The following is a 26915-nucleotide window of genomic DNA, read 5'->3' as shown; positions in this document are numbered from 1 at the left end:
TTAAGAAAGAGAACTGCATTTTTATCAGAGTAGAAGCAGTCAGTATTTGTGTCCAACAGAGCCAAGTTAATACCTCTGATTCATTAAACACTGTCTATTATGATTGTAGTTACTGTGATGTTGATTATGGGAGAAGTTTAGGCATTTGTGTCTCAAATCCATGAATAAATTGGCTCATAGTACAGCTTCTCATAGTTTTGGTTGTATACAGAGCTAATATGGGTAACTAGTTTCTGACCTCGTCCCTCTAAGTATTTTGTGGCCCTGCTTTTTGGGGGGTTTAAGTGCTGAATTACTACTAATTTGTCAGTATCCTTATTGGTTGCTTAGGTTGAGGTTCATAACAATTAAATTTTTACCTTCTAATCAATGTTGTGAATAATAGCTTGTCCTAATAAGAATTTTGAATGCTCATGCATTTTGTCTGCTTTTAAAACTGGTAGGTAGTTGCTGTAGCACAAGTCTTAAGTATTGATGTATAATTCCTTGGCTTACTTTGCCCTCACACTGTCTTTGGTGTCTTCTGACCCTCTGCCTCAAATTGGTGGCCTGCCACTGCTCATCTTGAAGACAAATAGTGTCATGAGTAAGCTATAAAACAGCTGCAGAAATTGAATGTAAATCGTAAGAATCAATGATTGTTAAAGCATGAACTGTCATCTCTGCAGGAAACAAAATATATTCTTTACTGTGGGCTTTCATGAATAAAGTTGTAGAAGCCTGCTGCATTAGAGAGAAAAAAAATGTTTCAAGTATGTCAGCAAAATATTTGATCTTGCAAAACTAACTGATGTCACAAATTCTTAAGCTTGGCTTAGGAAAATACTCTAAATATGCTTATTTTCAGTTTAGTGTTGCAGTGGTGTCTTCTCAGTGTACTAGCCTCTAAGGTCTCGAACACATGTCCAAGAATAATTTGTTACTTACGACGCACAGGCTACTGGTGAGCTAAAAAGCTTGAAAGTGGCCTGTCAAATGGCAGGGGTGTTTTTTCCCCTCCTCTTTAATATATGAGATGAAACTTACATTCCCTCAATGGTGGAAGGTGTGTGTAGCAGCGTTACTAGCCTGGATTGTTGAGAACTGGCTGTTGTACACTTAAAATGTCACTTAGAAAGATCAGCCAGCCTCCTAAAGAGATGTGAACCCAAGAGTTTGATTTGCCATGATGAATTAACCTAACAGACTTATAAGTGCAGTAACTTACCGCTCCATTACCTTCTAACAGCAAGGTTACATATATTTGCCCTGGGCTTGCTCTTCCAGAATGTTTGGGTGATCCTTTTGACTTTGGAACAATGTTTCTCAGACTAACACAATAGCAATTAAACCCAGTCTTCAAACAAAGGCTGATGACCTAAGTATCCCCTATGAGGAGACACTTAAGCAGAGAACAGAGAAATGTCTTACTTTTTCAAATAGACATTTCCCTCTCTCCTTTCCAGAGACCTGTCTTTGTAACTGCGACCAAACCAAACTGAGTAAACTTGCTTACAATTACAATAAATTATTTGGATGTCAACTCCATCTGTAAGGGCATGAGTAAGGACAAAATACTTGCATTCTAAAACTTAAAGTTTGCTTGTATTTACCATTTTTCCCACTTGAGGGAAGAGTAGACTAGAGCTCTAAAACAGCTCTTTAAAAATGCTCTGTGCTTGTGTCTATTGTTCTAGTACTAAAGGTGTGCATAATATTGCAGTAATGGGCAACTTTTTTTTTTTTGCAGAGTTAGTTTTGCTGTGCCAAAGAATGACTGAAAGGATAATGTATAGATGTTTCACTTGTTCTTCTCAGCTGCTGGAAAGGAAATGGACTAGAAACTGGGTTTTTTATTTAAAAACCTGTACAGGAATTAATGTGGAACTTAAAATTTTATGTTGACAAGGACATTCTGTTTTTTTAATGAAGCTGTTGCAAGCTCATTTGGCACTAGTCGATTCTCTTATTCCTTCTTTAGCCTGATTCCTGTTCAGTAGAACAGCCAGTGCCTGTGGTTTTAATACAAATTTCAGATCCAATTTTTTGGATTCTTGTGTTCAATTTTTGGTGTGTATTTTTTGGACTAATATGGAAAACAAGGAATTTTTCAAAGGGCAAGCGTATGGCAAAAGGTCATTGAGTCCCTTAGCCAACTATTATTGAATCTGATTGTGACATTGCTAAGGTGGGAGGCAGATCAAATAAGGAACTCTTACATTTAAATCAGTTTAATTTTAGACAAGTACTTAATACCTGGCTTTACTGTTGATAAGCCCTAAAAAACAGACTACACCTGCAAGGCTTTCTGGAATACGTCTTTGGAGAACTTAACTTTGTTTTGTTTTCTGGGTTATTTATCTGTGTATTCTTAAAGTGGCAGGCATGTAGTTGTCCTTTCCCCCCGAAACCTGGAGGGAATTTCAGAAAGCTAATTGTATTTAGTATGAGACTAAACTTCAAACTTGTAATTGAAAAGAGCTTTTTTTTTTGTTACTGCATTCTGTATATGGCATGCATATGTCATTTGCCACTCCCAACCCCTTTTACCTCAGGAATTTTGTTTTTCTTTATTTTGTCACTTCGGTTTTGTTAGTGCTTTTTTTTCCATGTGCATGTTGACTAGCTCTCTTCCCTTTCGGGCAAAATCCTATGCCTATAGTTAATTGTAACCATCCACTGATGTATTGATAGTTTGTCTGGTCTGGTTTAGTGAACTTGTAGTGTTATCACTGTCACTTACTTCTAATCAGCCCATATGACTTGAGGTTTAGCATTTAAAGATTAATGCTCTTTGGATGTAAATTCCATAACCACTGATGTATGATTCCTTTAGTAGTGGGTTGCAGGCCTTTCCTGGCCTTTTTTCTTTCTCTGAAGAACTCCAGGAATGTATAGAGCAGCACATAATTAAACATAATGAAGAAGGCTGTGATCAGAGGTTCCTGAACTGTTTCCAGTTGATTCAAAGGCCCAAACAATGGGAGAAGCCTTGATCTGTGAACTATTGAGCTGGACCAGTCAAGATGATAATCTCTTGCAGGTGCACCTGTCTGTTCATCAAGGGATGATCAAGAACTTTAAAAACCTATGGACAGAGGTGAGCTAATTCCTACAGAACAGTACTGGTCCAAATGATGTATCCACTAATGGAACTTCTTGCTGCCTTTATATAAAAGACAAAGGATGAAAAATAGATAAAGCGTGATACAAGTACACCTTTCTTCTGATGAAAGTCACGTTAGTCATCCCCTTTGTCTTTCTTTGTCCATCTTTTTTAATTCCACAAATGAAAAAACTAGCTGGCCTCTGGTTAGCTTATTTGGTAGCAGAGGGGGAGGAGGAGTCAATTTTGAATATCTGCACTTCCAGTGCTGTTGCAGAGATCACTCAGTGTATCATGTACATGCAGGTGTCATTGTTTAACCCCAGCCAGCAACTAAGCACCACGCAGCTGCTCACTCACTCCTCCCCCCCCAGTGGGATGGGGAGGAGAATCGGGGAAAAAAGTAAAACTCCTGGGTTGAGATAAGAACTGTTTAATAACTATAAATAAAATAAAATATGATTAACAGTAATAACACAAATATAATAATAATAATTGCGATTAAAAGGAATGTAACAAAAAGAGATAAATTAGACCCAAGAAAAGACAAGTGATGCACAATGCAATTGCTCACCACCTGCTGACTGATGCCCCAGCAGTGACCCGCCCCTCCCGGGCAACTCCCCCCCGTTTGTATTCTGGGCATCTTGTTCTATGATATGGAATATCCTTTTGGCTAGTTTGGGTCAGCTGCCCTGGCTATGCTCCCTCCCTTGTGCACCTGCTTGCTGGCAGAGCATGGGAAACTGAAAAATCCTTAAGTGCTGCATAGCAACAACTAAAACATCAGTGTGTTATCAACATTATTCTCACACTAAATCCAAAACACTGTACCAGCTGCTGGGAGGAAAATTAACTATCCCGGCCAAAACCAGGACAAGGTGTGACAGAGGCTGCATGCTATGCAAGTTCCTAAAGTTCAGAGAACTGTATTAATTTGCTGGTTATACCCAACACAAAGCTAAGTATAAAAGTGTTTTCTGTATTGCTTTCACTTTAGTGACATCTATCCCTGATACGTAAATAAGGCTGCAAGTTGAAAGGTTGTTGTGGAGCTGTGCTAGAATATTTTGTGGACAATTAAATGTTCACTGATTTTACTGAAGCATAGTATTTCTGATTATTTCCACAATTTTCTGTCATGCCGAAGTATGATTCTTTCTCCTGTTAGTTCAGAGCTCTTCTCTGAAGAGTTTAAACAGCGCTAGCAGTCACTAATGGGCTGGAATGATGCAAATTTGTCTACAATTATTTATAGGGATTTCTTACTTTCTGTTGTGCTTAAATTAGCTTCGAGTAACTGTTTGCCAGTCTTTTACCACTCTTTAGGAAACAGGTTTAAAAAACTGATAGTGAATTGTCCCACATCTTTGATTGTTTTGGTCGTAGAGCTAATAAGCCACATTTCATTGCTGCCTGTCTGAGGCTTGAGAGGTGTCCAGTCAATCACTGCTATTAAAAGCTTGTGAGGGCAAAACAGAGGAGTTCTTGCTATTGAAGGTCTTTGGGTTAATCTTCTTTATCTGTGTTCGTGGTGCAGGTATTGAGGTGTCCTTATGGAGACTTGTAATATGTGGTGGGTTTTCAGGTGTTTGTGTATACCAGATTGCCTGTCTGGAAATTTGTCATTACCTCATCATTATTTATTCATGGTGTTTTTTAAAAAAATTACTTTTTTTTTTTTTTCCCCATAAGGATCTGTAACAATGGTTACAAGAGCTTTTGTGAATTTTGAGAAAGAAAACATGTAATCTCTTAGAATAGAAGTGTTTTTCTTAAATACAATGAAGTATTGTGAGGGAATTGTATCAGAACAGAGATTAATTTCATCAATCAGCTAGCCTTCTTCAGATGAAGACATCACTTAATTTGATGTACTTATGGAAGCTGTAAGCATAAGAAGTAAATTGTGGGTGCGCACTGAGAGGTAGTTTTTGTTAGGAAGGTTAGTTTCTTCAGCTATAGAAGAACGTTGTGGGTATAACATGTTACATGGTCTCCTGGGGAGTTCTGATAAACTATGCTTAGCCTGATAAACTATGCTTAGCGTGTCCTTGGATTAGTTTTCATTCAAATTCCGTTAGTGATTTGAAAGATAAAATGGAAGCATGTTTATGAAATCTGAGAGAAGAATTTCAGGCAGCATACTTTAAAAATAAAACTGGAAAGTACAGAGGAATAGTAAATAGAAAACACAAGACTTGGAAAATATGCCTTAGCTTTAATCAATTTAACCTGCCATCAAGCAACAGCTTAAAATAGGTGATTATTTTGAGGACTTTTTTAAGGCCTACTTCTGTAAGATGCTCTTTTATTATACATGTTACAGGGAGGGGGAAAGCCACTTACCTGTCTTTGAAGCCTTCAGCATACAGAATAATTCAGGAGTAGCTGGAAGAGCTATAGATGAATAATGTAGATATTTTTAGGAAAACCATTGCTTCGGTTTTGTATGAGTTGTGGTAACAATTGTTTTTTTAAAAGCTAGTAAAAGAGAATGCTGATAAAACTCATACAACTTGAGAGTTCAGTTTAGTTAGTTTGTGGGGGGTTGTTTGGTTAGGTTGTTTTTTTGCAGAACAGGTTTTTTTTTTAGTGGTGTGGGGCTATATGGATCATGTTGTCTGCTGCTGAGGGGAAAAAATGTTCTTCCACTGTTTTCCAATAAAGCTAGATTAATGTTTTTCTTAAGCCATGTGAAGAGAATTGTATGGTGTGGTAAATTCATGTTGCTTCAAGGGCCAGGATTATCATACTCCATTAGGTGACTGGACTACCTACATATTAGTAGAATTAAGTGTTAAGGCTTGTAACAGAAGAAAGAAAACTCACCAACTTGTCAGTGAAGTTGTAATTTAATTGCCAGCCTTCTGGGGAATTAAGGGAAGAGAAAGCAGAAAGGTTTCTTTGCAACCAAATCGTACTCTTACAGCAGAGACATTAGCTCAATCCCCAACTCTACCAATACAGAAAAGCATCCCTTTGTAATACTTTTCATAGAAACAAGATCAAGTTAAATCACACTCTTGCCTTTTCCTGTTTGAGCGTTATACTGGATTAGTAGGAGACCTCAGCAGAGGAACTTGATTCCAGCCAGCTTTACAGGTAGACAGATGTTAAATGTGATGTAAATGGAGAGTTTTAAAATACAGGATTGCATAAGCTGGGTGTTAAAACAGGTCATCTGGAGAACCTTTTAGAGTTGATATTTAAACCTAGTAAAGTTAGCTTTTGTTTTAGTGGACTAGCAAGACCCAGCCTGATGTATGACTATTTGGTAAGGAGGTGCAACTCACATGCCTAAGGCTGAATTACAATAATTTTTCTTTTTTGGGGGGGGGTGGGGTGGGGGTGGGAGGAAGTCAACAATGCATTGCTAGTGGAACTAGCTACCAGGAGGAATACTTGTGCTTCTGAAGGCCTTCTAGAAACAGCTGTATTTGTAGAGAAGCTCAAGATGGATTTTGCAATACTTAGATCCTATTAAAAACAGCATGAGAGGGAGATGCCGAGTTGCTGAAAAATTGGGCCAAGTGTTCAGTGCTGTTCACAGCTGGAATATTTGGCCTCCAAAAGGATATTGACAATGCCTGAAGCATTTCTAGTACCAGTAGTTTTTGTTGTCACAGGTGGCATGCCATGTAGAGTAGAAAAAGTCATGTCTTAATTGTCATAAAAGATACTATTGGAAATAAGAAAACTATAAATGAGAACTGTTCCTGCTCTGAAAACTTCTTTAGCTGCAGAAAACAGGGAAGAAACTTCTGTGTAGTTAGTAGTCATATACTTGCATATCTATACTGCTTCAACAAGGCAATGAATAGTAAGCAAGTCAGAAAGAACAATATTATGTGATTGCCTCCTGTAAAAGGGAAACTGTGTCCCGTGCGTACATGGAACAGGAATGGATTTCCTGTAGATCTACAACTGATAGCCTTAATTATTTTGCTGACTTTAACAATAAAATACGAAAACTTTTTGCTCTTTCTCTAGAAATGTTGGTTATCTTACTCATTCTGTATACCTCCAACTGCCCCTCGCTTAAGGTATGCAGAGTGCTTATTTGTCATATGTGATAATCATATTTGGTGTTCAGCTATAGTAGGTAAAGTTTTTTCCACCTTTTAAACCCATAAGGTGAAGAGGTCACTTGAATTAACCAGTATAGTTCTTTGTCTTGCTGTACACAGTTGTGTATGCATGGATACAAGTGCTTGAAATTAGTTCTGACCAGTGCTTGTTTTCATTAGCTGTCTTCCTAAATGTTTGCTGCTGAACAGTGAGGAAGATCAGCTATCTTCAGTTGCATATTCACTCATCAAGGGAGAAAGTCTGGTGAAGTTAGGGCTAGTGAAGTGTTTGGCAGGACTTTGCCTCTTAATATTAACTAATTTTGGTCGATTTGTAGAATTTGGTAAAATTACTTGTTTTAAACTGGAAGGAAATTTAAAAAACACTTCCAAATCCTGTGCCGCCTCTTTTGTTCTTAAAGTTGTGGCTAGTAGTATAAGATCAAGTGTATGAGCTGTTAAGTTTTATGTATTGTAATGGAAAATATTACTCTCATTTAAAGTACAAAGGGAATAGTTTGGATAGCTTAACTAACATTTTAAATAATATTTTTAAAACATTTTCTCTTTTGAACTTGAGATTGCAGTCTGCTTGCTTATGTGTATCCTGCGTTTTGCTGATGGCTGGCTAAAACTGTTGAATACTCAATTGAAAATGATTTATGACTTGACTTGTCAAGTAACAGTTAAAGTTTTCTGTCAAACATGGTTCATTAATGAAGATTCAGTACTTCACTGCAATGAGTGTTTGTGAACTAAGAGCTGCCAGTGTGTTAGAAAGCATATTCACCTTTAGATTTTCATTAAGGTAGTAGCTGATGAACTGAATTTCTGCTATAGGCTTTTTATTGATTTGGATGGCCTAATGAATTCAATTGTAAATGAGGGATCATTGGGTGGAAGGTGGAAAGGGACCACTGGTCCTAAAACTTTGTGGAGAAACATCCATCCTCTAACAAAGTGATGGAAAGAACAGTGTGTAGGAGTCGGTCAAAATACTTTGGTGTAAGATTAGGGATTAAAAATTGCTTCCTTTTATTGCATTTTGGACTAGTGGGATGATAGTGTGGTTGGGAAATGCTTCTAAAGAAGGCATGTAAGAATTTTGCGGTAGTGGGGAACTGGTGCTGTGAGTCTGCCTGTGGTTCTGTTTGTGCTGGAAGCTACTTCATGTTCAAATTTGGGAGGGCTTGTTTGCAATTGCTTTTGACTGCCTGCGATCAGCCATTGAGAATTGCATCTCTTATTCTGGATGTATGCTTTAAGCTCTTTGGAGTAAACTTCTAATAAAACTTCAGTCAAAATTGCTTAATTGTCTCCGTGATGATATAACTAGGAAAAATTAGTTTTATTTTTTCTGCAGAACGGAACTGTAGCCTTCTTGATACAGTACTTTAACCTTTAGATCAGAGAGGTGAAACTGGAGAGTATGAAGAGTGTATATATATATTTGATAAAGGCATAGCGTGTTTTTACTAAAAAAAAAAACCTGGTGAACTGCTAATGAAAAACTTCAGCTCTGAACAAGTAAGCTCTGAGCAGTTCCTGTTCATGCATACTTAGCAAAGACCCACTGGGGTTTGGCAGCAGAGCTCCCTAAGTCCCTGCATATGTTTTCTTTCTATCCAGCATTGTGTGGGCTGGGTAGGATTGCAGCTGTAATTCGGTAGTGTGTCGTTTGTTGTGCTGCTGAAGACAACCAGTGAGACTTTTTCTGTTTGTATTCTGTGTTCTGCTTTATGCTTTTTTTTAAATGGTTTTGTTATTGACTGAAATGCAGAGTTTTTCAATGGTGATGGCTAAAAGTTTTATTTGTGACAAGTAGCCTTCAGTGAGAAACCAGAAACCACAGAGAAGCATGTACTGCAGCTAGTTTTGCAAACAGGCTAGGACAGGAAAAAATGCTGCAGTGATCCCAAGAGAGTATTGGTATGAGGAACTATGTAAAAAAAAAAGTTGAGCAGCTGATTGAACTGGTCACTGTCAAATGACTAGAGGAATTTTTCTGTAAAGCAATGGTAAAATGAGTTACGTAAATGCAAGGAAGACTGGAGGCTGAAGTCAGGGAGAAGGATAATGCAGAAAGAGTGTAAGGCAGTGCTTGGGAAGTAAGATCTTTAAACAGTTTAGAAAGAAGTGAAAGACTTCTTGGTTTTCTTTAATTCAGTATTCTGGAGTGGCAGATAGCTTTAGAGACTATGGTAGAGTGACAAGTGGTTTTGACAGGTAAAGAGACCCAGCCGATCTGGAAGGGTAACTGATGTGTAATAAATGTGGGCAGAGCCGGGCAAGCTAGGTGCTGACAGTGGCACAGACTTCTTAACCTGATACCCTCAACAGAAGCGCTTGAATGTACATATGCAGTATTAATAGTCACTTCTGTTAAGTGCTCGTTAAGGCTTATCTCACTTCTAAAACAGTTATATCCATGTACGTAAAATGTTGTGAAATGTGAGAAGAGCAGAGCTCTAAGAAACATGGAAAGAATTAATTGTGCTTTTATAAAGAAAGCTATATGTGATTAGAGTGAAGCAAATGTAATGGGTGCACGACTTTGCCTTTAATATTTGTTTAACTCTTATTAAATAGCAATGCATTGTGGCAAGTTCCAAGGATCCTGTGAGGAAAAAAGTCGTAATGATTAACATGCTTTGGAGTAAGAAAAACATTTCCTGGAGTTCTGTAGAAATTAAGTGTTTTTAAAAAAATTAAAAATAATTTAGAAGCCTTTTCTAACTTATCAAGCAGTGTCTGTATGCAAAAATGTTGAGTTTAACTCTGATATTTCCAGGGTTTTTTTTCTGAATTGTACTTTTCTTAAATGTGACTTGTAGATAAGGATCAAATATTTTAGATTGTTTTCAGGATGCCCTGTGTTGTACACTGCTTCTTTGCTTTGTGTTTAGTTTGCATATTCTTTGAGCAGATTTTTTTATTGCTCTGAAATGTGAAATCTTAGTAAAATCTAAACATTAGTTACATTGTTATCTTGGAGTTTCAACAGCTTGGGCTACAACAGTTCATATTGTAGTTCCGTAGTTTGATCGTGGGCTGTGTTTTACAGTGTTCTTAGTAGCACAGAATTTGCTGAAATAAGATCAAGGGTAAACTGTCTCATAGTTTTAACATATATGTTGTGAAGGAAGCTTCTCTATCAGATTTCACTGATCAAAACCGTATGTATTGGGGTTCTTGTTCCCACTTTCATTTAGCAGCTTACTCTCTTAAAAGAATCTGAAGTCACAGTTTTAGGCAGTTTTGAATGTATAAAGTGATTCTGATATAACCCAAGCGATGAAGTTTAGTGATAAAACTTTTACTTAATAATATCAGTGTCAAAATTGTCACTCTTAATTATTTGGCAATTACATTTTGCTGCTGCATGAAGTGTTGATGACACTGAGGCGTAATGTCAGGCCTCTAAGAGAACATTTATGGATCTGTCATGGTTTTAGCTGGGACAGAGTTAATTTTCATCTTAGTAGCTGGTACAGTGCTGTGTGGGATTTATGTGGAAATAATCAGAAATACTATGCTTCAGTAAAATCAGTGAACATTTAATTGTCCACAAAATATTCTAGCACAGCTCCACAACAACCTTTCAACTTGCAGCCTTATTTACGTATCAGGGATAGATGTCACTAAAGTGAAAGCAATACAAAAAACACTTTTATACTTAGCTTTGTGTTGGGTATAACCAGCAAATTAATACAGTTCTCTGAACTTTAGGAACTTGCATAGCATGCAGCCTCTGTCACACCTTGTCCTGGTTTTGGCCGGGATAGTTAATTTTCCTCCCAGCAGCTGGTACAGTGTTTTGGATTTAGTGTGAGAATAATGTTGATAACACACTGATGTTTTAGTTGTTGCTAAGCAGCACTTATCTTAAGTTAAGGATTTTTCAGTTTCCCATGCTTTGCAGCAAGCAGGTGCACAAGGGAGGGAACATAGCCAGGGCAGCTGACCCAAACTAGCCAAAGGAATATTCCATACTTTATATACTGAGTATGTTGTTCTAAACTGGGGGAAGTTGGCCAAGAGGCGCAGATCGCTGCTGGGGCCTTGGTCAGCGGATGGTGAGTAATTGCATTGTGCATCACTTGTCTTTTCTTGGGTTTTGTTTCTCTTTTTTGTTATAATCCTTTTCATTACTATTATTACTATATTTTATTATTATTAGTTAGTATTATATTTTATTTCACTTCAGTTATTAAACAGTTCTTATCTCAACCCATGAGTTTAACTTTTTTCCCTGATCCTCCTCCCCATCCCTCTGGGATGGGGCAGGGGTAAGTGGCTGCATGGTGCTTAGTTGCTGGCTGGGCTCAAACCACGACAGGATCTTTCTGTGTTAAGTCGCAGAGACATCCAGTTCAATTTCATAACTTCTGGGTGGCAGTCTGTGTAGGGTAACTGCTAATTCTGTGTAGCATTTAACTTTCTTCTTAATGTCTAGTCGTGGTGCTCTCTAAAAGTAGTCCTCTGACCACTTGTGAAGTCAGCAAGAAAACAGATGTGGTTCACTTAGCTTGTTAACAGTTAAGGCACTTCTAAACTTCTGGTCAATTCTATCCTTAATCCTTTATCCTTATCCTATGATCTTAGTTTCATGCTAGAAAAGAAATTTCTTTATGTGAAGACTTTTTATGCATTGATCTCATAGCTCTGTAGACTTCTAGAGTAGGGTTTCATTACCATAACTGCACATTAAAGCTTCCCACACAATGATTTCCTTGAACTACTTGGACAGATATTGGAGAGTTAATAATGGAACTTCTTACAGGTTTTGTTGAGATTCCTACCTAACTTTTATATGCAGGAAACTGTAGAAGATACTTCCAGGTCTCTGATGGGTCAGGCTTCAACTTCTGCTTTTGTTTGCTAAGAATCTTTGGACAATTTGTTCTAACGGCTTTTCTCCTGCCCCACTGAAGAATAAAAAGAATAACTAGACTGGTACAACCTGGGGCTTCGTAACCCTGAAGGTAAATACCAGTTCTCTTATGATGTGTTTGTACATACTTAAAATATTAAGGCATATGTTCCAATATGCTTAAAATACTATCATCCACGTGAAAAGTTCTGCAAAGGAAGAAAGCCAGACATTTGCTCTAAGGGGTACCCAAATGGCAGATGAAAACAATGGTATTGTGCAAACAGATAAAGATTATATGAAGATCGGTAGGATGGAACTGAGAGAGAAAGAGGGAAAGAAATAATATGAAGGGAGTACAGGTGGCACTACAGTACACACACCTAATTTTTGGCTGCTATTATGGTCAAAAGTTACTGCTAACTATCTGTAATAGCTTTAATCTAGATTGGAAAAAAAGAAGGTAATTGAAATATGTCTGAGGTACTTCTGTGATTTCACTATACAGATGCTCAGATAGCTATTTGTCAGATAGCTGTTAGGTTCTGCCAGGCTAACAGCTGTCCTGCTAGTTGAGTCATTTCCAGGCAGTTTATCTTGGAAAGTTTACTATTTACTCTCTGCTTGCACTTGTGGCCCACTGAGTAAACTGAATGCATTTCATGGGCGATCCTTTGGAACTATGTTTATGGTATGCCACTTGTGGATACTGTTGCTTTTTGAGGCCAGAATCCCACATTCATGTTGGATATGGAGTTTGTACTATATACTGAGGGCTAGCATAAAATATCAGGCCAGTCAGATGAGAATGAGGTGACATCACCGTCATTTGTAGTTGACCAGAAAGTCTGAAATAATCCTTTGATTGCAGTAGGATTTAGAGGCACTTTAGAAAGTGCCACCTTGGTATACTTCTAAAAAGTAGGAATTTGATTCTAGATAGCTAAACTTTCAAAAAATTAGTTCTTACTATCTGGAGAGACTTGCCTCTTTCAGTGCTTAATTTCTAGACAGCTAAACTTTAATAATCAATTTCACTGATGTGGCACTAGTCGGATCCATTGACTGTTGTCTTGGGTTGGAAAACATTTGGGAAATCTCACATTTTACAGTTGTTTTTCACCTATGGATTTTATTTATTTTAAGAATGCAATGCATACTTCTGTGAATGTTTAAGACAAACACCCTACCCTTCATTGTAGGGTGCTTAGAATTAACTTCCTGAAATTGATCTCTCTCCCAGTAATCAAGGGCTTTTCAAGGAGCAGATGCCAGCAAAATACGTCCAAACGGGATATAGTGTGTTCTTCCTGTAATTTAGAGCAGTTGTCCAGGATGGTAGTGTTGAATGTGATTACTGTGGGGTTTATTTTTTTGTTTGGTGTTTTTCTGTAGAAAGGGAAAAATCCAACTTGTTTTTTTGTGTTCCAGGCTATTGATGGATAGATGCTCTAATGCAGACAAGAACACACTTAACTTTTGTACCTTGCATCTCCCACAATAACTGTTTATATAAGCATAAGAGTAATGCAGACAAGGCAAAAAATTATTTATAAGCTTCTGTAGGAAGTAACGTCTTTTTCGCATTTAACCTGTAAGAATTTTTTTAAAAATCAGAAATAGGTGCATTCTGACGTGGGGGCTGAGAATCCTATGCTCTCCTGCTCTCTTTACTGGTGCTTTTGTTACAACTTAGAACTATAGTGTGGGAGTTCCGAAAATTAGTCTTGCAAGATGATACTCTGATGCTGGGAGGGTGGTCATTACGTCCCTGAAATTAAAAAAGATAAGGAAGTTTGTTTAAAATACTGTTTTATAATACTGGCTCTAATGAAGTTCATACTGCTGCCTTTACAAAGTGACTGAGTTATACGCTGTCAGAGTTTATTTCAAATTATGTCTCTTGCAAAAATAAGAGTTCTTAAAAACAAGCATGGATAGGAAACATTGGAAAATATTGGAAATATTGGAAAATATACTTTCAGGATTTCTCTCTCGCTGTTCTCTCCTTTTATTTTTTCTTTTTTTTTCTGTGTAAGAATGTTGAATGCAGTCTTTGAGAGTTGTCGTTTGTATGTGTTCTTGTAAAACTATACCAATGCTTTCAGTTTTTTTAGGGTTCCTAAATGACATCAACTTCCCTGGTTTTATGCTATAATATGAAGTTCTTGTCTTCACAACTTAACCAGCAAACTCTTTTTTGCTCTGTATTATGGTAAATAGTCTGTCCATTTGTTTATGCTAAAATGTTTTAATAAATATTTATAAATAGAGACTGCAGCATGCTGTCACTTGCATGCTGTCATTTGCATTCTGTATTAACACAAAGTTGAAATACAGGAGTTTGCTGAAAGGTTAAAAACACTTTTATTCAATTCCAGAATCATCAAAGTATCAGTCTGATCCCTAGAATTCATCAGGTGTACGCATGTGCTGCTTCCTCTTTAGCAGAAACTGTACAGTATTTGCAGTCCTATTCTCAAGAAAAGTCACTTGAATAGATACTCTATCAACAAGAGATAGTTTGCACAAATTTCAGATTCTTTCAGTCTTCTGCTGAATAATCTGCAGTTGCATCACTACAGCATTGTAGCGTGAAGGTAACTTAAAATTTTATTCGTGTTTTTATATCTATCATAGACTCAGAGTGGTTTGTGTTGGAGGGGACCTTTAAAGATCATCTCGTCCAACCTCCCTGCAATGGGCAGGGACACCTTTCACTAGATCAGGTTGTGCAAAGCCCTGTCCAACCCAACATATGTGCATTTGTGTGTGTTGTATGTATGCACACACAGTTGCATGCCAGTGCTGCTTGTCCCTGTACAATTGTAGACAAATAACACATCTGTGGGTAGACAAAAAACTGCAGAGGCTATCATAGAGGAGGGGATAGTAGTACTTGATTTGGGGTCTTTCAGCTCATAAATCCATAGTTGCAGTGTGTTGCTCTTCATGGTTGTCAGCTGTAAATCACTTTTATGTGCAGAGTTTACATACTGTAGTCTTTCTTCTCAGACATCAGATGTTACTACCCACACAAAATCCTAGTGATAGGATAACAAAAGTTCTTAATAACCAATATGCTGGTTGAGCCTGTAGGATACTTCAGAACAAATTTGGAATTTGAGTGGCTGAATTCTTACACCACAGGAAAGTGTTTGGGTTTTTTTTATTAGGGAAGGGAAAAAAACCCACCACAAATTAAAACCAGGCACGTATCTTTATTTCCCCTGTTATTAAGGAGATCTTTAAGATTGCCTTTGGGGAGGGGGGTGCTGAAGACTTGTGTAGCATGATCCTTTCTGTTCATATGGTAAGAATTAGGGAGTCTAAACAACATACATGCTTCATCCAACTTGTTAGTGCTGAAACCATGGTACTACTTCAACTGAAACATGTACCAGCAGTTCTGAGCCGAGTTATGGAAATCAAAATACTACTTACCAAGGAATCTCTTCAGCTGATGCGTTTCATTTCAGAATGACTCCTTCCGCAGAACATTCTTGTGATGTGTTGTGACGTGCTGGTCCTCCACTGAACAACTACCGGTGCAAACTTACAGTGGGGGAGTTGCATGTAAGAGAAATGTTTTAGATACCAAAGTGAAAATGTTGGAGTCCGCCAGGTGGTGCCAGAAGGCCTGCTCACTGGTAGCTCTGAAATCAGGAACAGACCTCCTGAGAAGGTGCGAGCCTGTAGTTAACATCAGAGGGTGTATAATCTGAATTTGCAGTTCTGTATCTGAGAGAGAGAAGCAACACATGCTATTACCCTCCCTCCCCTTTCAAATTTTTACCCCTAAAGTAATGCCTCAGCAAATGTTCTGATACTATTTCCTTCTGTGTTCATGATGGTAAAATTTAGACATGCTATTTAGGAATGAAGCACTTAACTTTGCGGTTTTGGTTCCATTGGCATTAATTATCACAACTGGTTTTGTGCTACTAACATCCTTCTTCCATGGATAGTAGGGTCATGAAGCTTTCACTAGAATGCAGTAAACAGCATTGTGCTGTGTGTTGCAGTGAAATGCATGTAATTTGGTGGAAAAACAAGCATGAATGTTAACTGAAAGCTAAGCTAGAGAATTATTTTAGGTGGTTACACTTATTTTCATGGAGTTAAAAGCTCATATAAAAACATTTTAATGTTTCTAAACAACTAAGTTTATAGAGGGTGTTAAGCTGGTTCACAGTGAAAGCTGCAGTCTGCATGTTGGTTTTTCCTCCTTTTGCCTTTATACTGCAAAAATAATTTTTTAACACAGCTTTATTTTTTCTGTCTTAATATCGTGTCTTCCTCCCTACTCTGATAGTATGTTTGTATTATTCATATTAAAACTGGTATGATTGACAATTGTAGGGCTTGCGTTTTTCATCTAACACTTAACCTTCTGTGAAACACTCCGCAATAATTAGAACACTATCAGACAAAGTAGTCATCTAATTTCCACATTGTTTTTTTAATAAGTGTGCTGTGATCTAGGAAGGTTTGTAAAAACAAACAAGCAAAACACCTGGGCTGGTGAGTAGTTGCAGCTGATAAGTCAAAAGAATGGCTGTCTTTAAGTGAAACCTGCAGCTGCACTGCTGGTGACCTGTGCTGTCAGGTGTTGGGGAAATTGGTGCCTAACTGGTAGGCAGTGGCACTTCTCTTCTGAAAGTTACTGGCAGTCTGTAAAGACTAGTATAACTTGTTTTGGATGTGTCACTTTGGATCCAAAGAAGTTACTTGGGATGTTTTTTGCTATATCTGCTGCTATCAACAGAATTACCCTAAAAAGTTGATTGTTTCATAAGTCATCTTATATACATCCAAACAAGGAGTTTCTACTCTTCCTTAACAGTACAGCTTATTGCTACTGAGTATGTCAGAAGCATATTTTGGTTTTGTGTTTTCTACTGTTATGTGGAACATGACATTCTTTGAGACTTGTAATAAAATTTTGTCATAAAAGGTTTTGCATTTTGTGAGTTAATTTTTTTTCTTGATGATTTTCCATATTAAAAGTTGAAGATATTTGCGTGATGGCATCAAATGTGTTGTTTTGTCATTCATAATGTTTAAGAATCATAAGTTTTATGGGTTTGGGTTTATTTTTAATCAAGTAAGTGAGACTTAGGTACATATGCTTTAAAAGTCAAGATGTTCTCAAAGTACATCAGTTTATTTTCAGGAAATCAGGTTTTATTCCTCCTTATTAATAACTTCAGAACTATCAGTGTGCAACTGAAATGTAAATTGAATCCAGAATGCTAGTTTTAGAAAAACTCAAGTTTCATCCGCTTTCAGCGAAAATCTTCAGTGAGGTTTTGAATTAGTAACAGTTACTGACTTGGTTTCTAGAAAATCAGTTTGAACTGCTGAATCAGGTTTTGACTTCAGTAGCCTTGTGACCTTAGATTCAGAGAGCACAGTGAAACACTTCATTTGAAGTGTTAGCAAATGAATTGTGACTTTAAAAGCATTAGGAAGCAATTTTCCTTTTTAGAGGTATGACTTCAAATTTGTGGCATAGTAATGATTGGGGACATACCCTAAAAAAAGTTAACTGATAGAAAACCACAACTTCTGTGGTGTTTTAGTTATCTTTGTAAACATAGCTACTTAACCAGTGAAATTAACATATCTATATAGTACTTTATTTTTTTGCCATGAACTGGAAATCTAGGGGGGGGAGTATATAATACATACAGGTGTTATGAAATATTTACAGCTCCTTGAATAACAGGTCAACGGCTTACTGCAAAAAGGTATGTTAGTTTCCAAATCTGAAGGATTGTCACAGTTTGTGGTTTTGTGTGGAGGGCATTGTTTGGTTTATGTTTTTTTGGAGTTTGGGTTTTTGTTGGGTTTTTTTTTGTTTTGTGGTTGTTTTTTTTTAAAGTAGAATAATACTAGATTACAGTTGATTCTCAACTAATAGCTGTTCTGGAGGAAAAAACTGGATCTCTCTTGTATGCGTATGCAGTGCCTGTGAGACTAAATGTGGTAGTATATCACAGCAGTGCTCTGCATTCAGATTTTGTTTTCATAATTAGTGATGTTTCTGTACTAATGTATTTTAATCCATAGTAAAATATTTTTTATTTTAGTAGAAAAAAACAATCCTTATGCTGTGTTCTAGTAAAGTAGTTAAGCAAGATGATTGCTTCCTATTGCATCTTCAAGTGCTTTTAAAAAGTTGACTGTTGTTGCTCTGGTATTGTTTGGCATTGTTGTGTATACACTGGTAGATTTCAGGAAGAGATGAAATGTGGAAAAACTAATAAGTTCCTGTAAATGAATTTTTAACTTTAATTTCACAAATTCTTATGAGTTCCTGACTGTGACTGTCTAAGTTAGGTCTTCCAAACATAGTACGGATCTTTCTAAAAAGAGCAAATTACTGAATGTTTGTCTCCCTGTTGCTGTTTTTTCCTAGGAGTGTTCCTCTGTGTTGCTCTAATGTTCCTAGAAGTTAATGGGTATGATTCATGGAAGAATTGACAAGTGTTGTTAGATGTAAATGCATTTTTCTGCATAACAGTTTTACCATACCTCAAGGCATGTCCTTGTATGTTCCCTTATTCAGTAAGGCACAAGCATGAGGTACACTTTTTTCCCTCAGCTGGGTCACTAGTTAGGGGCATTCCTCTGTTTTTAACACCTGTATGAAAATTGACAGAAGGTTCCAAAACTGAAGTAAAAGAGGGAAGACCAGCACTGATTAACAGATTAGAGAACATGATTGCAGCAATGACATTTCTTAAGGAAATGAGGCTAAAGGGATGATCTGACCTCACTTGTCTTAGCTGTGCGCAGCACTGAAGTAATGGATTAATCTGGATAATGTTTCCTGTCCAAAAATGTTAGTCTGAAATAAGTTCACCTGTAATGCTTCAAATTTTCAGGTGATCACAAGTTTCTGTAATTAAATCCTGAAAAGGACTTTAAAAAGTTGTCCTTATTTATCTCCCTCATCTAGACAAATGTGGTGACTAAAAGTTTTAGGAATCTGATGAGTTTAGGTGTAGAGAATCTCCAAAAACTTCTGCAGATCTTCTATGAACCAATGACTTACTCAACAGATAGGTGGCTTGAGTAGTCATTGCAGTGGAATTGATGTTTTTGATACCTCTTGTGTTGGATTTTTTCAACAGACGTTTTTTTAGCTTCTGTGAAGCAAAGACTTCTGCTATGTGGGTGTTCTGTTTCCAGTAAATGGAAGCAGTTGATTTGTGCTTTATCTCTGGTGAAGGTAGTACAGTTTCTTCTAAGCTAGTAGTCATTCTTCCCTGTACTAAGCTCAGTGGTTTTTAAGCTTTCCTTTCTTTATGTAGTTGACTTTGTGATACGGAACTTGCCTGTGAATATGAGGGAAAAGTAGCAGTGCTAGTATTTGTTTTGCTGCATTCTTGCCTATATGCCTTCTGTTTGCTGAGTGTGTTCAGAGTAACAGAATGTGAAGGAACTTCCTGTTGAGTATGAAAACAATCATTAAAGTGAAACAAAATATTTTATCTTAACCAGGTCAGTTAATCCTTATCTTAACCAAGTCTCAAATAAAACTACTTATACTTTACCTGTTTTGTTTTTCAGAGTACTGTAATTGAAAGTGCATCTTCTACATTTGAGGAAGAACAAATTCATGATTGAATGGTGGATTAATAAGTAGCTGTTTTATTCCAAGAGTAAGAAGATACCCTGGGATTTGGGGAGAACTGGATTTTCACCCTAGTCCAGCAGCTTTGCTGCTCACTTAAACACAGATGAATGAAGACCCCATTTGGAAAATCACCAGGTCAGCGGTCCAGAGCTGATGCAGGTGAGGTGTTTTTCTGGGTGGTTTTGTTTGGTTTTAGTGGGTAAAAAGTGTTCGTTCTTTATAGATTTTTTTTTTTTAATATGTTAATGGTTTTATGAAGGTGTTATCATTCCTGTCTTTAAAGAACATTTACTTTTGTTCTAGAAGTTGATGAATTGAAAAGGCATACGTAAATTTAATTTAGCAGTACAGACCTACGTATAAGTGTTTAATATAGTGTATAATATCGAAGTTTTATTAGAACTGTAAGTTACATAAAATTCTAAAAAGGAACAAAATCAATGTTGTAGGATTACATTGACATATTAAGGGGAGAATTTCTCTTGTTCATCTCAGAACTGCTGGAACATAAACAGAAATTTATTCATCATATTTATAACTTAGCGTAAAACTCTTCATGGTTTTATACAAGCTGATCAGCTAGTAATTGTAAAAGAGAATCTCTTGAAAACACTACAAAAATGCAAATACTGTTGCTACTGTGTGTGCTCTCTGAACTGAAATAGGTTAGTCAAAGTATTTTAAAGAATTTTTTATTCAGAAATGCAAAATATGAGTAAGCGTTCATCCTCTTATGACTAGTTAGGCTTATTCAAAGTTTTGCAGCTTGAAAGGCTAATGAATCTGAGTCAGTCTTGTGTGCTCTGTAGTAAGGATTATCAGCAACGATGCAAAAAATCAAGTGACCAATGAAGAATTGTTCTGTAGGTTGATACTTGGTCCTGTATAAATTAAGCTAGACTCTGCTTCGGCTGTGCATTCTGCCTCGACTAGTGTGGGGCAGGGACTAAAAGTTATCATTTGCAAGTTAGGAATTCTACAGACCAGCAGTTTAAGAATGAGAAGGTTACAGATGAATGTTGTTCATTCTTCTGTTCAATGGTTTGTTTCCTAGTTGAACTTATTTAGGTAGTGTAAATTGTTTTGTATATTTACTCTTTTTTTTTTCTGTTATGAAATTACCTCATGTTTTCCCGTGGGAGGGAAGTGCCCTTCCTATTTTGTGCTGCAGCAAAAGTCACTAGTCAGTGATGTGTGCGGGGAAAGATTTTGTAGACACGTGATGCAGCATATTTTCTATCACCAACCATTGTGAATTGGTGCTTTTCTAAAAATCTCAAGAAACCAAGCAACTGTCATTTATAATTGGGAAAGCTCAGTTAAGTTTTAAAATACCCGAGCAATAGTCCATTCTGGTGCTTTCAAATACTCATCCAATTCATTGAGAACTGAAGCAACTGATACTGGAAAATTTCTCTGAAACCCTTTGGAAACTTTCAAAACTGTGTTTACTTGTGATTAGCTTACATTAATGTTAATTTGCTGTCACTCGTTTGAAACATCTACTGATTTCGAAGGTAACTTCAGCAAATATTTTTAATAAATGGTTTCAAAGGAGAGACCCGGTACAAAGTCTTAAACACTTGCTTCAGTGAGTTTTCATTCTGTCAACTGATGAGTCATCCTTCCTCTTGACACTAGCAAGTCCCTGTGGGCATAGAATTGTATTTGTAAGAGAAAAGAAAGGAGAGCAGGCTTTGACCTGGTACTTAACTTCAGTCTTGTTGACTTCTAAGCATTAACTGGGCACTGTGCCCAAGTTCAGAAAATTCAGACAGTAGATTTTTAAGGCAACTGTTAGGAGAATTTTATCGAACTACTTCACTGAGACATGTGATGAACAGCAAAACTACAGCAGAGATTTGAAGTGTCATAATGTGAAACTTAGAGGGTGATTATGTGGCTGGATTTTTTTTTTCTAAAAACCAAAAATGTTAAGATAGGGCATTTTACTTAAATATGTTGAGATGAAAATTTTGCTTCCTATTTGTTCTTTTGGCTCTTTAAAAAAAGAGAGAATTCATAGCCTTACTTTGAAGAGTCACATTTTCTATTATTTGTTCATTATAGTTTGTCCTATAACTGGCACCATGCCAAATTGTCATTAAAATTGACACACAGATTTCCTTAGATGCCATTTTTGCTTTTTAATATCCCTATAAAACAGTTACAATTTGTCTTTATCTTTTTCTCTGAAGTTTTTTAAGCTTAACTGAGAAGTCCTTAACTTATATTCATTTAATTAATGTAGTATCACTGTCATTTAAATACAACCCATAAATCATACGCATTTGGTCTGCCCCAACTCTTGGCATAGTTGTGGCCTAGGCTTGGGTGTTGCCGGCTTTCAGCCTCTGGCTATTATATTATTGAGGAAGACAGCTGCTGACCTCCTTGCTGTTGTTGTATCTCTTCCTGATCATATTTGGTGGGCTGAGGCTAGATAGCTTTTACTGCTTTGGGGGGGGGGGGTATGGAATGATCTTCTGTTTATGTCCTTATTATAGATGCACATTAGGAAAGAGTGCAGCAGGAAGCCATCATTAGGAAACTGCATAGCCCACTCTGCAATGAAGATTGGGCATTGAACTTCTAAAGGCAGCTACTGAGCAAGAAAGACAGAACGCTTGTTTATCACAGCAGTAGTTTCACTGATGTGGTCAAATTCTTCCTTTGAAACGAACAGCAAATGCAGTAATTGAGTTCATCAGAGTTTATAAAATGATGATTTTGAAGGCTGGAAGAGAGGCCTTGCAATGTGATATAAATTAAGATTATAGTGAGTTAGTTGTTTGGGTTCTTTTTTATTTTTTAAAGTGTCTCTAGGAGAGAAAGCTATCAAAAGTGCAACCAGGTAAAGTGACAGGGTGGGTTAGGTGGCAGTTCTCCCTCTTCTTTTTAGAAGAGAATTTGATTACAAACAGAGAAAGAATATCTCTTCACCAGTTTTATGTTAAAAGTTTATTTGCTAGGGAAGAATGACTTTTAGTCCTGCAGTTGTGGCAGTGTTCTATGCGTTGGGATTAACTACATGTCAGTGATCCTTGTGACCTTTTCTAGACTTCTAAAGTGGTCATGGTGATGTTTTGGGTTGGGTTTGGGTTTTTTTTTCTTATTTGGGAATGTTAAGGATTTGCCCTAATGTTGTGGTTTAGGCTCAGCCACCAACAAAACACCATGCAGCTGCTCGCTCCATCCTCCCTCCCAGTGGGATGGGGAGGAGAAGATACAACAAAAGGCTCGTGAGTCGAGACAAGGACAGGGAGTGATCACTCACCAGTTATGGTCACAGGCAAAACAGACTTGATTTTGGGGAAAAATAAACCAATTTAATTTGTTACCAATCAAATCAGAGTAGGATAATGAGAAATAGAACCATATCTTAAAAACACACCTTCCTTCCAGCCCTTCCTTCTTCCTGGGCTCAGCTTTGCTCTGGATTCCTCTACCTCCTCCTCCCCAGCGGCACAGGGGGGCGGGAATGGGGGTTGCGGTCAGTTCATCACACATTGTCTCTGCCTCTCCTTCCTCCTTAGGGGGAGGACTCCCCACACTCTTCCCCTGCTCCAGCATGGGGTCCTTCCCACGGGGGTCAGCCCTCCATCAGCTTCTCCAAAGCAAGTCCTTTCCACGCACTGCAGTCCTCCGTAAACTGCTCCAGTGTGGGCTTTACCACAGAGTCACAGCCTTTTCTGGGCCCAGCCACCTGCTCCAGCGTGGGGTCCTCCACGGGCTGCAGGGGAATGTCTGCTCCACAGTTAACCTCCATGGGCTGCAGGGGGACAGCCTGCCGTCTCACCACAGGCTGCAGGGGAATCTCCGCTCTGGCACCTGGAGCACCTCCTCCCCCTCCTTCTTCACTGACCTTGGTGTCTGCAGAGTTGTTCCTCTCACATCTTCTCACTCCTCTCTCCAGCTGCAGGTTGTTGTGCAGGTTTTTTTCCCCTTCTTAAATATGCTATCACAGAGGCACTACTGCCCTCGCTGATGGGCTCGGCCTTGGCCGGCGGCCAGTCCGTCTTGGAGCTGGGGAAGCTTCTAGCAGCTTCTCACAGGAGCCACCCCTGTAGCCCCTCCCCCACGACACAAACTGTGGCCACAGAAACCCAACACACCTAGTTAAGTGATTACTGAACTTGACAGCTACTTTATTTGAAATAATTAGTAACTACAATAACAGTGGGGGTGAGTATGACATTTGCTACCTACATAATTGCAGAGTTATGGGTTTGATGGATTGGCTGGATGGCTGCATCTAAAGAGTTAAAGTCAACACCTCAATATCCAGCTGGAAACCAGTAACGAGTGGTGTCCCTCAAGGGTCCGTACTGGGACCGGTGCTATTTATCAATGGACCGGTGTCTTCATCAATGACATAGACAGTGGGATTGACTGCACCCTCTGCAAGTTTGCAGATTGCACCAAGCTGAGAGTTGCAGCTGATTCACTAGAGGGAAAGGATGTCATCCAGAGGGACCTTAGCAGGCTTGAGTAGTGGGCCTGTGTGAACCACATGAAGTTCAACAAGGCCAAGTGCAAGGTTCTTCACCTGGGTTGGGGCAATCCCCAATATCAATACAGATGATGAGATGAATGGATTGAGAGCAGCCGTGCACAGAAGGACTTGGGGGTACTGGTGGATGAAAAACTGGACATGAGCTGGCAATGTGCGCTTCCAGCCCAGAAAGCTGATTGTCTCCTGGTGTGCATAAAAAGAAGCATGGCCAGCAGGTCGAGGGAGATGATTCTCCCCCTCTACTCTGCTCTCATGAGACCCCATGTGGAGTACTGCATCTGGCTCTGTGGCCCCCAGCACAAGACAGACATGGACCTGTTAGAGCAGCTCCAGAGGAGGGCCATGAAAGTGACCAAAGGGTTGGAACACCTCTCCTCTGAAGAAAAGCTGAGAGTTGGGGGTGTTCAGCCTGGAGAAGAGGAGACTCTGGGGAGACCTTATTGCAGCCTTTGAATTTATAAGGGGGGCTTATAAGGAAGATGGAGAGAGGCTTTTTACCAAGGCCTGTAATGACAGGACAAGGCTTAATGGTTTTAAACAGAAAAAGGGTAGATTTAGATTGAATATAAGGGAGAAATTTTTACAGTGAGGGTGGTGGAACACTGGAACAGGTTGCCCAAAGAAGTTGTGGATGCCCCATCATTGGAAGTGTTCAAGGTCAGGTTTGATGGGACTTTGGGCAACATGATCTAGTGATAAGTCCCTTCCCCCAGCAGTGTGGTTGTACTAGTGATCTTTCAAGGGAGGTTCTGTGAGGGATTTCCTAGAACAGCTGTAAAAGTCTTGTACATTAAAAAGTAACTTTTAAATGGGACTTGCTGTGCTTTACAGCATTATTGATGCAAATATGTTATTTTAACATTTATTGCCTTTCTTTTTTAAAGATGGCTGCCACTTCCAAGAAACTACATGAACACGTAGTGTTTCAGAACATGTGTTTCGGAACAGCTAGATACTTCAAGTGGAAAATAAGTTTTTAAAAGTCTTGCCTATAAAACTGCTATCATTGGGGAGTAGCTAATATAGCATTAGTATAGTCTTTCTATTATTCATTTTTTCTCCTGATTAAAAGATATGGTGAAAGCATGGAAATAGTTTACAAATTTTATATTTGATCTGCTAATCATGTAAAATCATAAAATCATGGGATTCTAGGATCATGTACAGGCTACAAAAAACTATCTGGAGGTATAGATAAACTAGTGGTTGTGTCAGGTATTCATATAGGGTAAAATTTAATGCATTACCAAAGCTTTTTGCAACTGACTTTGATTTCATCCTGTTGTAGAGACTTAACAATCAGTGACATTACAGGTGTGGTGGCTTCTTTGAAAAAGCCAATTTTCATCTGTCCTGTCTATCTGCCTACAAAGGAAATGCTTTTATTTGCTGTAAAGTACGTGTAAAGGAAAAGGTACGTTTGATTAAAATATCTAGGCTTTTGAAAACTATCTCTACTGAAAAACATACTTCATAGTTCCATCTTGAGAAATAAAGAGTAGGATTGAAGATGGAAAAAAGAAGGAAAGCTAGTCTCTTTATTTTTTCAGAACAGTAGAGTACATGGCTGCAGCCTCTATGAGTTTGTCAAAGTATGGAGTTGCTTTCCAGGATATAGTTTCAGTAGATCAGCCAGCTGCTCCTATGCATGACAGTGTGCCTGTCTCTCTAATTAGTGTATGGCTGTCTCCAATATAGGGGAATACAGATTTTTTTTTTAAATTAACATTGTATAGTATAATTTATTGTAACATAAGTTATGATTACCCTTGTGTTTACACTTATATTTGGCTTTTTTTAGTCTAGTGATCACCTGTTTAATGCTGTGTAAGTGAAAGGCATGGTCCTCTAGAGTTCTTCCTAGCAGTTGTCTCCCAGGGGTACAGAATCCCACCAAACTGCGTGATGGTCGGGAACAGTTGTAATGCCTTTACTGGATGGTTTAAAAACATAAAGAAATTTCTTAGTAAAGAAAAGAACTAGGAGACGTTAAGTCATATGCAAGCTTTTGTAGGTTTTTTTTCCCCGTTTAAAAGCAAGTGTAAATTGTTTCAGTACTGTCTTTGTGAACTAAGAAAAGAGATCCTACTCCTAGATGTAACTTGCTTAGGACTGCAGTGAAATCTTTTGGCAGAGTCAGAATTCATTTTATCTCTGTACTTTTAGTCTACTTTGATTAAAAGAACTCTGTTCCTTCCCCAGACTCTTAAGTTGAGGTTGGGCAATGCTAGGTGTGTGAATAAGCATGTTAAAGTATTGCTTAGGTCCCCGGAAGTAATTCTAAAATAGCCTCCAGATACAGAATAATTCCTGTGGGGTTACTGCTGTTCCCACAGAAGATTCTGAAATACAACTTAAGAGTATCCAGCTTTTGCTGCTTGTTGTAAACACAGGTTATATTCAGTGAAGATATAGGTGGTGTGCTTTGAAAAGCCTGTCTGATTTTCATGGATTGAATGGAGGGTGCTGTCTTACATGACAATAATAAAAACATTGTCAGTAGCTTCCCATCCTTCTCCCTATTCTCTCCTCTTATACCCCCCCGGTTAAATGACATGTATACTTCCCTTGGAGTCAACATCCTGAAAGAATATTTGTTTTAGTGTGTCTTGTCTTACCCTTTTTCTTTGTCTGTCTTTGTCTAGAGTAAAATAGAAGTATTCAGAAATATGGTTTCTAGTTTTGCTGTTGAATTTTAAGGATCTATTGTAAGGATCTGTTAT

At 38.0% G+C, this 26915-nt stretch overlaps 1 protein-coding gene across 1 annotated transcript in view; it reads left to right on the top strand.

Moving 5' to 3' along the window:
• Window positions 1-26915, top strand: part of SPIN1 (spindlin 1) — a 54369-nt gene that overhangs the window by 10259 nt on the left and 17195 nt on the right. Inside the window, exon 2 of the mRNA XM_050912821.1 lies at window positions 19610-19835. Within this exon, the coding sequence (XP_050768778.1) occupies window positions 19784-19835 (52 nt within the window). The 5' untranslated portion in view covers window positions 19610-19783. The remainder of the gene's footprint in view (window positions 1-19609; window positions 19836-26915) is intronic.

This window comes from Gymnogyps californianus, chromosome Z (genome assembly GCF_018139145.2).
Source record: "Gymnogyps californianus isolate 813 chromosome Z, ASM1813914v2, whole genome shotgun sequence".
Classification (NCBI taxonomy): domain Eukaryota; kingdom Metazoa; phylum Chordata; class Aves; order Accipitriformes; family Cathartidae; genus Gymnogyps; species Gymnogyps californianus.
Note: the sequence above shows the minus strand (reverse complement) of the source record. Positions and strands in the feature narration are given on the sequence as shown.